Source organism: Vigna angularis, chromosome 2, assembly GCF_016808095.1.
Source record: "Vigna angularis cultivar LongXiaoDou No.4 chromosome 2, ASM1680809v1, whole genome shotgun sequence".
NCBI classification, from domain to species: domain Eukaryota; kingdom Viridiplantae; phylum Streptophyta; class Magnoliopsida; order Fabales; family Fabaceae; genus Vigna; species Vigna angularis.
In genome coordinates, this window is record NC_068971.1 from 52,592,427 (window position 1) to 52,607,786 (window position 15,360).

General features: G+C 35.5%; 4 protein-coding genes across 5 annotated transcripts; 1 reads left to right on the plus strand and 3 right to left on the minus strand.

The window, feature by feature from the left end:
* The first annotated feature begins 1,294 nt into the window (after nt 1-1,294).
* Nucleotides 1,295-4,428, plus strand: LOC108319061 (selenium-binding protein 1). The gene is made up of 7 exons (XM_017550078.2): nt 1,295-1,562; nt 1,671-1,866; nt 2,289-2,516; nt 2,840-3,071; nt 3,255-3,362; nt 3,460-3,732; nt 4,019-4,428. The coding sequence occupies exons 1-7, from the start codon at nt 1,451-1,453 to the stop codon at nt 4,298-4,300; spliced, it is 1,431 nt and encodes a 476-aa protein (XP_017405567.1). The 5' UTR covers nt 1,295-1,450; the 3' UTR covers nt 4,301-4,428.
* A 1,465-nt stretch (nt 4,429-5,893) lies between these two features.
* On the minus strand, nt 5,894-9,567 carry LOC108318953 (uncharacterized). Of its 2 annotated transcripts, XR_001831234.2 has the most exons (9): nt 9,298-9,567; nt 9,160-9,222; nt 8,999-9,065; nt 8,803-8,903; nt 7,439-7,483; nt 7,066-7,356; nt 6,822-6,924; nt 6,236-6,433; nt 5,894-6,063 (listed from the first exon to the last, which is right to left on the minus strand). XR_001831234.2 is itself a non-coding variant. In XM_017549947.2 (8 exons), exons 1-8 carry the CDS (start codon nt 9,412-9,414, stop codon nt 6,351-6,353), a joined length of 870 nt encoding a protein of 289 aa, XP_017405436.1. In that variant the 5' UTR covers nt 9,415-9,567; the 3' UTR covers nt 5,894-6,350. The 2 variants fall into 2 exon arrangements, 1 of the variants encoding a protein (XP_017405436.1); XM_017549947.2 differs by having other exon boundaries at nt 5,894-6,433.
* A 146-nt stretch (nt 9,568-9,713) lies between these two features.
* LOC108319014 (probable xyloglucan galactosyltransferase GT14) lies at nt 9,714-12,162 on the minus strand. The gene has a single exon (XM_017550011.2). The coding sequence runs from the start codon at nt 11,931-11,933 to the stop codon at nt 10,503-10,505; it is 1,431 nt and encodes a 476-aa protein (XP_017405500.1). The 5' UTR covers nt 11,934-12,162; the 3' UTR covers nt 9,714-10,502.
* A 1,481-nt stretch (nt 12,163-13,643) lies between these two features.
* Nucleotides 13,644-15,354, minus strand: LOC108318975 (probable polygalacturonase At3g15720). The gene is made up of 7 exons (XM_017549971.1): nt 15,226-15,354; nt 14,989-15,126; nt 14,723-14,896; nt 14,429-14,636; nt 14,270-14,351; nt 14,064-14,172; nt 13,644-13,988 (listed from the first exon to the last, which is right to left on the minus strand). The coding sequence occupies exons 1-7, from the start codon at nt 15,352-15,354 to the stop codon at nt 13,644-13,646; spliced, it is 1,185 nt and encodes a 394-aa protein (XP_017405460.1).
* Between the last annotated feature and the right edge of the window lie 6 nt (nt 15,355-15,360).

The following is a 15,360-nucleotide window of genomic DNA, read 5'->3' on the forward strand; positions in this document are numbered from 1 at the left end:
AATATTTATCTCTTAAATACACTTTCTTAATTGATAAAATGATACAATACTATGATATGCATGAATATCTTATAATAAATGTAGCATAAATAAAACTAAAAAGGTAAGTGAAGAAAAAGTAGTGTTTTATTTGCAAAATTACAAATGGTACTACGGAATGTTTGGATGTTTCATAAATAAATAATGTAAGCATACAAGTTTCAATATTTTATAATTTAGTTTAGCTCATAATTCATTACCGTATTAGTAACAAATATAAGTTAAAAAAACGATTTATAATTTACAAAATCTGAAAAAATAGATAGAATGTAACTATAGTAATTAATTTTAGATATTTCACTGTGACTTTGTCGATGAAAGGTAATTCAGTATTTTTTTTAAGTTTATTTATTTTTTTATTGAATACGTAGAGGTTTAATTGACTTTATGTAAATAATTCTGTAGTTGACTTCAATTATTTAAAAAAAAAATTGTATATATAAATTATAATATTGTTTAATGACAGGCTTCAGTTATTATTTTTTTAATGATTCTTGTCTATTGATTTCACAGGTGAGCAGTTTTGGAAAAAAATCTTCTTATTATATTATTCTATCCTAGTATTTTAATTCTAAGTTAGATTTTAATATTTTAAAAACATTAATAATGATTAAAAGAAAAACATACGTATCACAATATAAATTACTTACGACCAAAATTAACTACATTTAACATATTTAAAGCAGTTATTCATTAGAAATCGTACTCTATATAACGTATTTATCATAAATATAAGTTGTATAAAATAAACCTGCAAGTACTCTCAGGGCAAATTTCAATCACCAGTTAGTTATAACATCAACTTTTTGTATAACAATTTCAAACAGAACAAATTGTAATTTATGTTTAAATTTTAAAATTAAAAATATACTTGATCCTACATTTTGTATAATGACAAGTTTTTAGTCCTTAAAAATAAAATTGTTTAATGTTTTTAATTTTAATAAACACTGTTTCTTTTTTAAAATTAATAATTTTCTTAATTAGTTATTTGAAGGTCTTAATAATAATAATAATAATTAGAATAGTCAATTAAGCAGAGAGATACGTATAATTAAGGTATGGGAGGAATGGAGGGAAGATTGAGGAGGGCCCACAGGGATGCAGGATATGGAATGCATTGAGATGTGTGTGATTCATCCAACCTGGACATGATTTACACAATACGTACAAAGAAAGACCAGTTTGATGACTCAGTACATACGAAACACCAACGTAATACAAAACAAAACAACATTGTCTGTGCAGTGTTGTGTTCTGGCTCGGAACTGCAATTTTTCAGTCCTATCTTATTTGCACCACGTGAATCCCCAATTCCCCAATTTCCCTTTCCCTTTATTTATGCCATCATCATCTCTCTCACGAGAAGCCTAATCAAGAGAAGAGAAAACAAGAAAAGAGAGAAAGAAAGATGAGTAGTAACGGCCATGGATGCTGCAAAACAGGGCCAGGCTACGCTTCACCGCTGGAAGCCATGTCTGGTCCAAGAGAGTCTCTCATTTATGTCACCTCTGTCTATTCAGGTAACTAACTCATCTTCTTCTGGAAACTTCTGTATATTCAAAGCTCTCAAACTTGCTGCTTTTTATGTTCACTCACTCATCATGGATTCAATACACTATATCATTCAGGAACGGGAATTGAGAAGCCTGACTATTTGGCCACAGTGGACGTAGATCCAAACTCTCCCACTTATTCCAAAGTCATCCATAGGCTACCTGTTCCTCATTTGGGTGATGAATTGCATCACACTGGCTGGAATTCCTGCAGCTCTTGCCATGGAGATCCCTCGGCTCAGCGACGATTTCTCATCGTGCCTGCGCTCGTGTAAGACCCTCATCCGTACATGCATGGAGAAAAACAATCCTATTTTACCGTGTTTGTACTTTTGCTGCACGATGGTGTTTTTCAATTTCAAGTATATCCCACGCTTTTGTTTCTGTTTTTCTTTTTTGGCTTTTTCCCAAGAATTCAAGTGAGAATACTTTGGTATGTCATCCTGTAACAGAAATTCATGAAAGCGTTATGGAAACCGTGGTTCTGTGAAAAAAATAAAAAATTATGCCATAATTAGAGCATCGTCTTCGTGGTGTTTTTTTTTTTCTTTTTTGTCCTCTTCCCTTTTTCCTAACTCAGATATGTTTTGCTCACTTATTGAATTCGAGGAACTCTTTCGAAACATATAAAATTTATTTCGTTTCGTCTATTTTTAAATTACCTCATTAAGTCTACTTTTTGTCCTGTTTCAGATCGGGTCGCGTATATGTTATTGATGTGAAAACAAATCCAAAGGCTCCATCTTTGCACAAAGTTGTTGATCCTGCAGATATCATTGAGAAGACTGGATTAGCTTATCCACACACCTCTCACTGCCTTGCTTCTGGTGAAATTATGATCTCATGTCTTGGAGATAAGGATGGAAATGCTGAAGGCAATGGGTTTCTTATTCTTGATTCAGAGTTTAACGTGAAAGGAAGGTACTATTTGTAGATATTTGATTGAGAAATGTGAGAATGCTTTTTGGAGTGTTGAAATTTTCCGGAGTGTACCTAACAATATTCACCCCTGCATGACTCTGTTAGATCCTTTAGTTTTAAATGCCTATCTTGGATTTAGGTAACATGCATGCAGATGAAATGGTGTCAATCAATCATGCATTGAAATAAAGTTTAAGGTTGAGAAGACGGATTTAGTGAACATGTTTACATAGAATTGTTCAATTACATAATTGCTTGTGTATTAAACAGTAGATGGGTTACATCTTTGAAACTTCTGCTGTATCCTGCTTTACATTGCTTAGGTGGGAGAAACCAGGGCACAGTCCACAATATGGATATGACTTTTGGTACCAACCACGACACAACACTATGATAAGCACATCATGGGGTGCTCCAAGAGCTTTCACGAAAGGTTTTAACTTAGAGCATCTCTCTGAAGGATTATATGGCAGGCATCTCCATGTATATGACTGGCCTGGGGGCGAACTGAGACAAACACTGGACCTTGGTGATTCAGGGCTTCTACCCTTGGAGGCAAGTTGTTAGTATAATCAGGATAGATGTTCGGGATGCATTTATTGGAACTTTGTGTATCTGAACCCTGTTTACTACCTGTTTGATTTAACTATGACTGCACTTTCCTCTTACTTTGAAGTTGTAATTGTGAGCCAATTTGCAAAATTGACATATTTTATAATTAATGTACCTTAAATGCAGATAAGGTTCTTGCATGATCCTGCTAAAGATACAGGTTTTGTTGGGAGTGCATTGACAAGTAACATGATACGATTCTTCAAGAACCAAGATGGATCATGGAGCCATGAGGTATATCAAGATAGTATCTTTTCTCCTCTGTCAGTATGTGTACTCAAAACCAATATATCAATATCCTCAATACTTACAGACTAAGCTTACTTTGCAGGTCTCCATATCAGTGAAACCACTGAAAGTGCAAAACTGGATTCTTCCTGAAATGCCTGGGCTCATAACTGATTTTCTGATTTCTCTTGATGACCGGTTTCTGTACTTTGTAAACTGGCTTCACGGGGATATAAGGCAATATAACATTGAGGACGTTAAAAATCCTAAACTGACTGGACAAGTATGGGTTGGTGGACTTATCCAGAAAGGAAGCCCTATTGTAGCTGTAACAGATGATGGAGAAACTTGGCAAGCCGAGGTTCCAGAGATTCAGGTAATTGCAATCTTGCCCTGTTGAAACTTTTCAAGTACAAAGGAATTCGTCAAAATAACATTCAAAGTTTTGCTGAGTATAGTGAAATATTACTTTTAAAAATAATATTTAGTATTCAATGACTTTAAAAAACGAAACTGTTCTAGATATGCTTAAAACTTATTTGTCTTGTTACTGCTAAGCAAGAGAGCACAAATATAATAATATATGATGCATGGACTTATTCTTGGAAATTCAAGGGTAGCTTGTTATCTGTCCATATTAACAGTAAGACATTGGTTTTCAGGGGAAAAAGTTGAGAGCGGGCCCTCAGATGATTCAATTGAGTTTAGATGGGAAGCGGCTGTATGCAACAAACTCACTATTTAGTACATGGGACAAACAATTTTATCCAGATCTTGTCCAGCAGGGCTCCCACATAATACAGATTGATGTTGATACTGAGAAAGGTGGCCTGAAAATCAACCCCAACTTCTTCGTCGACTTTGGAACTGAGCCTCATGGTCCTTCTCTTGCCCATGAGATGAGATATCCTGGTGGTGACTGTACTTCAGATATATGGATTTAAGCACACATCTCATTATTTTCCTTTGATAAACTTATCTATAATATGTTTGCAATGAGTTATTTTGCTATAAATAATGATATTGTCAAGACAGTATGCAATTTCACAAATGGGTTATGCTCATCTAAAAACCCTCTTTCTTTGTCTGTCTACTGGTTTTTCTACCTTTGTGGTTACCACCAACTTACAATAAGGGTGTTAACAAATTGGTCCATGCCCCATTTAACCAAAGATAAAAAGAACATGGAAAGACAAAAAATAGAAATTAAAGCATATTGACGTGTAGAAATGACAGAAGTGATTGATTGTCAACCTAGGTGACAAAATGTGTTCTGGATTTGACTATGACTTTTTAGATTAATGACCAGGCTCTGAATTCAACAAATTTATCTGGTTCTGTTCTATCCACAGAACAACAAAGTGCACATAAAAAATAATTTAGTATATAGTAATTTTGTAAAATAGTTCGTACGCGATAACGAATTAAGCATGCCCCGATTTCTACCGTTCCTGCGATGAATAACTTGCATAACTGATATTTAACCACATTATTTATCCAGTTATAATTTTAGGACAATTCAGTAGCGCTATGTTATGTTTTCTTTCTTCTTTCTGTGCCAACTACGTTAAATTTTAAGTGTTGCATAACATAATTTTAGGCAAGTTACAAGTATTTTGATTATCCTCGAACATGTATAAATTGTTGTTTTCGCATATGCATTAGTTATTGATGTGTTAGAATTTTGATGTCCCATCTGCATGTGCCACTTCTATATGTATTAAAGAAATGAAGAGTGGAAGAAATCGGAAAAGCACTAAATAAAAATTAATTTTAGTACAGTCAATTTTCACTCAGACGGAGCAATTTTATAGTCGCCGATGACCGACCTTTCAAACTCGTGTCCATAATTTGGTAAGCGATAAATACAATAACGTACACGTAATCAAATGATAAGATTCCAATGAACTTTTGAATAATTAAAATATAAAAGTTTTACGAAATTAACCTCATTCTTATTTTCTTTTCCTAATGTCTATAAGATTATTTCTTGGTTTCTTTTTTTGGTAATATAAAATTATTTTCCCATGTTTAAAAAATTGCAATGTTCACCTATTTACTACATGTAAAAAAATAAGATCAAGTCAATAAGTATGAGAAAGATTGTATTTTAAATGGTGTAAACATATTTTTGAGAACATAAATGCTTTTATTTTATTTTAGTTTTTGATAAATTTGACCAATGTCAACCTTACACGAGGAAATTGAGTCAAAATCAAAAGGCCTCGAGATTAAAGGCCGAACATGAAAGAAGATTTGAGATTATGAGATAGCAACTAAATAATAAAAACATCAATGTCATAAACATTACAAAATAATGGAACTATTTTTACTCCTTATTATTTGCAGTGCTATAAGAAGGTAGATTAGACCAATGGAGTTTTATAATTAATAGTCCAGTGGTTTTCTCCCCTCTTGCAAATAATGTAGTAAAAACATTAAAAATTAACAAGGAATAATTAATTGCTTCTGTTTCTCGAGATCCTTTTAGAATAAAAAAATGAACGATATCATTGGTTGCGTAAACAATAATTATATAAGATCTTATGGGTTGTTGGATTAATATATAATCTTTCTGTTCTTTACCATAATTATAGGAGCTTTGCAATTTAAAATTATGAGACAGATTTGCTTCTGCTTCCCTCATGTTATGATCATTCTTTGATTCCTAAATATCTGATAAGGGGTTATCTCCAGCAATGTGCATCTGATAAAAGTAAATACAACAAAAACAAAAACCTTATCCCTCTAGGAATCAAAATAAATACAAATGGAAACATTATATATATTTGCATCACCTAATAGAAAATACAATAGACCAAGAAAAACCAAGCCCTGTAAAGGCAGAAAGGTATAGCATGGGACGATAAGATTCTCACCTGACCACACGATTTCTACAACAACTTCCCCACTAGCCCCTTTTCCATGCATGGGAGAAATCATGACCAGATAAACCGGGGACAGTTTGAATGGTGAAGGAAGAAAATACTATTACTACTTGAATGCAAGCTTCCATACTTCACGCACATTAGATGAACCGTCTGTGATTTCAGCAACCAGGCTACTGCTCAAGACACCTGCACAAATAAAAGAAAATTGTGACATCATGAGACCAGCAGTTTCCGGAAACAGGGAAATTATGACATCATGGGACCGACACAGTGATAGCTAAACTGGTATACAATCTTATAAGGATGAAATTATATTCTCCATAGTTAACATTGCATAACGTGACCAATCTTCTGATGACTCCCATCCGGCATGGAACACATTGCTCCATGATTAAGATTCAAGCTAACAGGTCGTATAGGAGAGAACCAACAAGTTAAAAGAATCAATATGTACATTACTATAAACTGTTTGCATATCAAGGATATGCAACTGCAAAGGCCATAACATACAAAGAATCAGAAATTCAGAATAATAATCCAGCGTGAATATAATTTCATGTCAGCACTAGCTCACCATCCTTTTCTACCAGGGACAGAAATCGCCGAGATCCACCACCTACTCCAAAATAATACTTCTTTGCTGCCATGTATACAACTCCATCAGGATGTTGCAAGCACTGTGTATCAAAAACTTCCATGTATAAGGAAAACAATATTTAATAATTAAAAACATTACATTGAAACACTCAGATAAATGTAATCAATGACTCCACACAGAAATATAATGTTGCTGTCGTCGTCATTGAACAAAACAGTACCTTTTTAATAAGATTATAAAGAGTTTGGAGACTGCTGACCGAGTAAACTGTCTCAGCCATCAGAATAAAGTCATAACCACCACCATAATTATCATCCGTACTAACATGAGGGAGCAGTTTATCAATTCCACTCCAGTCACCAGCAAAAAAGCGAACTTCTGCCTTGTCACAAATTGTCGGGTTGGATGGTGATAGTTGAGATTCTCCAGAAATATTTGCATTTAAATTAGGAATGGTGAGGCAACGTAGGACCTCGGCATTGAAGTCTTGAAAATGTACAGCAGCAGCCCCCTAAAGCAACCATAATAAGCAAATTATTATATTTTTCAAAAGTTAAGGATGCTAAAGCAAAGCCAAAATGAACTAGTTTCACCTCGAGCAATGCAAAGATTCCAGGCAATCCATGGCCGCATCCTACCTGAAAATAAAATATTGAATGCTGGGAACTGATATAGAGTGACAACTTTTCTACTAAGATTCATATACATTACACGTATCTTCCTAATATAAACTGGAAAAAAACCTCTAAAGCGAGTTTGTAGAATCTCTATTATGAGAAAGTAAACGGAGCATCCAGCCTAATATTCCTTAGAGGGGGGTTATGATCATGATGCACTTTAAATTAAAATTAAGAAACGATACATTCTTACTTGCTAACTCTATAGACAAGCTCGTCTTAGAGAAGTACAACATATCTTAGCCACATACTCAAATTACACAAAAATTCAAAATGATTGAAACAAGTCTTGCTAAAATCCCAGAAATGCTCAAGATTTGGGGACTAAAACCAATGTACTAGGAAGGAGGATAAAAATAAGAATCAAAATTCATACTCTATCTTTGTAATTAACTGCATGAGTGGGTCTCAAATTCATTATTTCCATACAATTAAACCACGGAAAAAAATAAGTAACTACCTATATTTCCAAAAAGATCTTATACTTCTATGGAATTGAATTTTCCTTAAAGTGCAAGAAACAAAAAAAAAAGTACAGTGGAAAGAATCCAATAAATTGGCATGCTATCCTTAAATATCAACCGTCCATGATGTTTTTAAACAGGATGCGGAAGAACATGATAACACACTGGGAACGCAACCTTAAGACAGCCGCTGAGCAATTTTCAAGTGCCTTATGGCAGTCACTGCCCCCGGGATATTCGTGCATATAAATTTGAAAGACTTTAACAAATACAATCAATGATATTAGAGAAAGTATTCAAAGATGATTGTTCTTTTTTCAATAATAATTTGATCTTCTAAAATTGAACCCCTCGATAAATGTCATTTTCTTCAATATACTATCAGACAAAAGCAAAACCGAAAATAAATATCTCTTCAGTAAATGCAAGACTGTAATATGAAGCAGGTAACCTTAAGAAAACTCGCAGATATCTTTATATTACTGTCCAATTTAAGTGCAGTGCAGTGGTATCGGAAAGTGTATCTTTCTATGTGAACAATTACGCCTGGGACTCCAGTCTAAAAGCTATATCAACAATTGCATACATTCGGCCGTGCAAGTTCTAAATTCTATCTTATATCTAGTATAAAAACTTCAATATGTTTTTAACACACCTAAGTTTCATCCTCATACCCTAATATACAAACTGCATATATCCATACTAGCTAATGACTACAGTGCTTCCCTGTATGCTTTCAGAATTTCAACTCAAAACTAAACAGACGGCCACTTATCATACAGAGAAACACAACCAGCTCGAAAAAGAGAAAGCCACCTCCAATACTCGCTTCCCGCCAAATGATGTAAGGCCAGTTCTGATATCTGAACGAAGGGCCTTAATTAAATCAAGTGAACCTTCCCACAGCTTCAGTCCTCCTAACCAAAAGGGAACCAAGAATTAAACTGATTCAGTCATCGGAAAGACGGAAACGAACGAATGAACAGAAATGCAAGGATCGAAATGGCACCACCTTCATATTTCCCGGGAACTAAATCGGAGTTGGACAAGCCAAAAACTTGTTGGGTACTCACGCGCCCCTGAGAATCGTCCATAAAATAACATAAACAATAACACTAAATTATAATCTCCCCACAAATATTTTGAAGACGAAGAGAAAGAAAGAAACATCACCTTTAACAAAGTAACTTCATCCAAATTAACCAAGTCCCAGTTGTTTATGGCAGATGAAGGAACCTAATTTCGAGGGAAAAGAAGCAAGATTAAAAACGACATCGTTTCAAAGGATGATGAAGGGAGAAGAAAGAATACCTCAGAAGCGAGGACTTCAACGCAAGGAGGAGGAGGTATGACAGGAGATTGTTGAGCAGCATCATCGAAGATTCCGAAGCCAGAAGTAGAGGAAGAGAATAACTGAAACGTTTCCATACTTGTTTTCTCAGCACTGCCCTGTTTTAGTGCCGCAACAAAACCTTAACACGAACACTGGTTGTTTTTTTCCCTCTCTCTAAATTTGTCGTTTTCTTCTGGGCTCTATGTATTCAAAGCACTGAGTTGGGCTGGGCTGGGCTGATGGACGTTGAGCCCACTCTTACGTGAATAGCTACTATTTGAACCCCCTTATTAAAACACCCCACTTATCCTGAAACTTGCTTTTTAATGAAAAGACAAAGTCATAGCAAAATTTTGGTTTGGTTAATCATTATGAGAGAATTTGAGGACTTGTCATTTAAATAATAATAATAATTAAAATTATAAAAACAAAATTTAACAGAAAAAAAAATTGTAAAGCGAAATTAAAGAATTTCTATTGAAACTTAAAACACGTTTTATTAATTTTGATCGCTTTTGATTAGTACCAAGAAACAGATTGATTGAGAAAAAGAAGGTAAAAAAGATAAGTTTGACTCCATGAAACTGTGTTGGAAAAAGAAATCGGAATGCGTGACCCTTTTGAGAAGAAGAGGCCTTAATGGTAGCTTTAGTGAGAGTCGTGTAACGGGCCTTAATTGCAGGCGATAATAGGGGAGTCAGGGTCTACCCCTTCAATGCTCCCATCTTTTATCACTGTCACTCATTCACATGCATCCCATGCCATGCCAATGCCCATGCCCATGCCCTTTTCTTTCAACACCACCACTCACATGGAAACCTCACTGTCGGCAGACACTCGTTTCAGAACAGACACCGTAACTCATAAAGAGGGTTAAAATGTTACAACACACATGTGCTTGTGTTCTTATTGTAAAATGGATATTTTTACTTATAAGTAACAAACCAATGATAAAAATGTTTTCACTGCTATATGCTTGCTTGGTGGCATTAAACCGTTTCTTCCTGCAAGTTACGTACATTTTCCTTCACTTGTAATCACTGCCACCGGATTTCCTTCTTCCAAGTCAAGAAGCAAGCTTCATGGACAAATAAGAAAAGCCAGAGCAACCAAAAACAAAATTTTTATCTTTCCGGCATTACTGATATCATGAAACGGTATTTCACGTAATACATGTCTTCATTTAGCTGTAACTTTGTGAAAATGTATACTTATAATGGTCCTCGTCTGCAAAACCAATGCTGGGATCTCTCCCTCTCCTTGTCGCCTCCCTCACCTTCTCTATTCTTTCAAGCATTCCTTTTACTGCTAAATCAAACGCGTCTTCGAAGAAATCTAACTTAGACCTGGGATCCGCATAAATGATATTTGGAATCACCTTTAAAACCTCCTCCCTCATTGCTAAGACCTCACTCTCTGAAATTCCCAGCAACACCTCTTCCACACTGGTATTCCATTGTTTTACATCCTTCACCGGTATATATACAGAGTACCCTGTTCTGTTCCTAGGCAAATGCCACTTGTACTGTGAATAAGCAGTGCCCGGATGAAAGAAAACGGGAATACAACCGGCCAACATAGAATCAAAAATGGACCTTCTGGTGTACGAGTCACCGGGAGGCTGCAAACAGAACACAGAACTTCGAAACACCTTTATAACATTGACAGGGTCGTCACATCTCTCCACACCATAGCTGCAGTCAACGAATTTGCAGGCACTCGAAGCTCGACACTGGTCTATGATCTTACCCCTGATAGAACCTTCAAGCTCGGGCCTTGGAGCTCCGGTGAAAGTAAACAAATACGGCCGCTTTTGATGTCTGATTTTTCTCTGCCATTGCAGAACTTGAGTGTCATCCGAGGGATGGAAAGAAGTTGGGTAGGGTATTGCATAGTCGTTATTCCACGAACTAGCTTCGACTGCTAACATGGACATGTTCATGGATTCAGGAAGAAATCTGAACTTGCTACCCCAATAGGACTCCTCGTCGCGCTGTCTCCTGAAATCCCAAGCAATCCTCCCAGAAATAAGGAAATGGTCTCTGCCCCACATTTTCTTCCACTCGGGTCTGTTTGCAAGCCATTGAAGAAGATCTCGACCGGAGGAATCTCTGTCAGTGAGATTAGAGAGCCAAAGGAAACGGCTAACGTCAAGACCGGCATAAAAGGGGACAAAGATTGCAGAGGCGACGGAGGAATCGTTGGTCAAGCAGGCATATTTGCTCATCCTGTTATGAAAAATGACCTCCAGCAAGAATTGGTTGGTGGCATACCAAGTGTTGTTGGTTAAAACCCCTTGAGAGGTAAGAATCTGAGGACCCAAGCCCATGTTTTGCATATACGGGCACATGTTGGGTTTATCAGTGCCTCTGGTAAGGGTGTGGCAATTGTGAAGCAAGTCATCGTTGAAGCGAGAAGGGAGTTGGTGGATATAAACATAGCGGCCAAAGCAGGGATTCGTGGTGGTGGATGGGTTCAGGTGTTTGAATGTGAGTGCCTTATTGGGAGCACGAAATGATAGGAATAAAGAGCAGAAGAGAAAGGAGAAGAGAATTGCAAGGCAGAAGTGGTGGTTGTCGTAGCAACCTCTGAAGATCGGGGCTGATTTTTCCATCTGATCTTCGATTCAAGTATGATGTGCATGTAGCAGTGAAGTTGGATTTCGAAGCTTAGCTTCTCATGCTCCTAATCTTCAGACACATGCCTACAAAACTAACTCAAAACTAACTTCAGCTTTTTCAGTTGCCATTAAGACAACATCATCAAATTTAAAGACTTTACTTCGTATTGTACAATGAACACTGCCTCACGGAACACCAAACGTCCGTTACCTTGTCGGCGCCAATGCAATACCTAACTCTTGGCTCTAACAAAATCTAAATTGTCAATAGGAAATATATTTAATTGCTCTGAAGTTTCACATTTTATTTTCACTTAATAAAAGAAAAGAGAGAGTATAATGGATAAAATAGGTTCATACTTTTAAAAAAATAAAAATAAAATATTAAGAAATACGAAAACTATAAAGAAGCTTAATAAATATATAATACAGGATTTATAAACTTTACACCAAGACACGACTATGATTAGGTAAATAACAATTTTATTAAGATCGATATTACAATATAGCCTGTTAATTCAATAGGTTAAAAAAAATTGTCTTATTTTAAAAAAGGAAAAAGAGTTGTGGAAAGAAAAATAAAAACTCTAGACACAGAAGTACTTACACACATGTGCGTGTCTATGTATCACATTTTTCAATTATATAAATTATACCACGAATATATATATGTTTGATATGAAAAATGGTATATGAGAACTTAATGCTAGAAACAATCAAACTTGGTTTTCTTTTGATGAGTGAGTGTTTCATCCAGCATCTTTCCATTTTTTTTTTCTGCACCCTCACATTTAAAAAATATTCTTTTTTAATGGATTTTAAAATTGATGAAGAAAAAAAAATTATACAACAAATTTCAAAATCTGTTAGAAGAAAAAAAAAGTGGAATGTAGAATTTTTTTTTAAAATGCAAGAATAGTTTTAGAATTTTTAAAAAATACGAGGATACAAAGAAAAATGTGGGATAGTGTAGAAAGAAACACTCTTGATGAGTACTATTCAAGTGGGTCAGTTCTTTTTAGTTTTTTTTTTTTAATATTTTGTTTCAGTCTAAATGGAATCTAATCAAGTTTCTTTAATACTTTGAAGAGCTAAAGTTCCATAAGAAATTTTATAAATAGGTAAATCTTAATATACAGTTTCGTTCTGTTTTTCCACTACTTACCTTGTATATATTACAAGAAATATTACATAAGTTGTATTTGCTGAAAGAACTTTGTGCAAATACGAGAATATACCACACCTATTCTTATCTCGTTACTAATTACATATTTCAATTTCTAAAAAATAAAGTACCTGAATATCATTTCTAAACATCACACTGATACAAATATATATAAAAAAATCTGATTAATACAAAAGTTTTAAAAATCTTGAAGTAACGTCTTCTGTTTATTACAGTTAAAAAGAAAGAAACTCAAATATAAATGACCTTTTATGTGTAAAAAAAGTATATTTAATTAGGGCTCATTCCAAAAATGGTCCGTTTCTATATAATAAAATAAATACCAATAATAATTGAGAGATTTAACTTACTTTTTCGGTCTTCAGGTTACTCAAAACTCTAATGATATTCACCTAAGTCAAAGAATACATGTTTTTGATTTGGTTCGTGATACTGAGATGTGAAAGATCTCAGTTTAGTTTGAATTGGGTGTTAAACTGAAAAATCTGAAAGAAAAAAAGTGATTGATTGATCCAAAACTAGGTAAGTTGGGAATCGGAAAGACAAGGGACGATTGGATTGCAGCGAAAGCAGGTCCCCTGTGCACCTGAGCATGATGCCTTTGCTTCACCTCCGTCTTCTTTCACTATGGAAATATGATCCAAAACGATGTCGTTGCAGCCTACATACGGATCACAATTCAGTTCCACTGCACTGTCACTGCCGGTCGTTCCTTTCACGTTCCGGAAACTGACGTCACTTATTTTCACTGCACTTATCCCGTCAAGCAATCCCAAATAATTCTGGTTGATAATCACCGGCCGCATCACTCCCACAACTTTAATATCTTCAAATACGATCTTCCTCGCATAACCCCGTCCTCCCTAGTCAAACAAAAAACATCATCGTATTAATCATTTATTAATTCTCGTTTAACCTCTCTTCTAATAACTGCTCACCCTCCATGTCTTCAATCTCACTCCGTTCGTACTTCCCAGGAAGGTGCAATTCCGCACATGTATATTCTCAACTCTGGCATCATCTCCATTACGTCCCAGGCTCCCAATACTTTTTTTCATTCCAAACACACCACAAAGAATTCAAAACACTCTTAATATTATAGTGAGAGGAAATTAATTAATTTATTATTTGGAATTGGACTTACCTGATGCCGTGGCCAGGTCCACAGAAAATATCACTTATATTGACGAAGGAAGTACCCGAGTTTATGGCGATGCAGTCATCACCTGTGATGAATATGTATTCATTAATAAATGGAAAGTGATGATGAACAGTGATATACGAATGTAGGTTGATTAGTTACCGGTTTGAATGATGGAAGAGTGTATGAAGATGTTGGATGATCCAGAGATATCTATCCCGTCGGTGTTTGGACTTTGCATCGGTGCAGTGATGCGAACATGGGAGATTTCTAACCCATTGCACGTGTCTATGCTTATATGATTTCTGGGGCTGTTCTTGTGATGCATCGATCTAAGTCTTACATCTTTACAGTTATGGAAATGTAGAGCCTGCACATTTTGTTAAACGTTATTAGTTTCAATATCATATAGAGTTGCATTGGTCATGAATGTCTTAGATTTGAATTTGAACGTACAGTGGGCCTTATGGAGACATCGGCGATGTTCCACCACGCAGCGCCTTGCCCATCAATCAGCCCTCCTCCCTCAATCACAAGACCAGATATGTCTGAAAATTCTATCCATTTATTTTTTTCGTCCAAAAATTTCCAATCCCCATTGCTTTTAGGTGCTATGACAGTCCCCTCAAGCTGCATTCAAACATTTTATTCACACACAATATATAATCATATAAACGTACGTACGTGCAGAAATTACTACAAAAAACTGATTTTTCATTTACCCGAACTTCAATGGTTGCTGGATTGCAAGGACCCTTAAGCGACAGAGGTTGCAACATGAATGTTTTATTCCGGGGTATGACAAGTTTCGCCGTCTGCAGAGTTGCACCACACACGTCTTTCCATGCTTTCAAGAAAGCCTTTGAGAAATACATTGATTTATTATATACAGCATCAAACATATTTGTATGTGGAAAAAAATAAAATAAAGTGTATGATCGAAAGTAGACAAAACATACTTTTGTATCATCAGTCTGGCCATTCCCTGTGGCACCGTAGCCAACAACGTCGAAAGTTGAACATTCTGTAGCACACAAGTTAGATGAAGCAATTACAAATACCAGAAGGACAACAAATAGAACCTTCATCTTTCA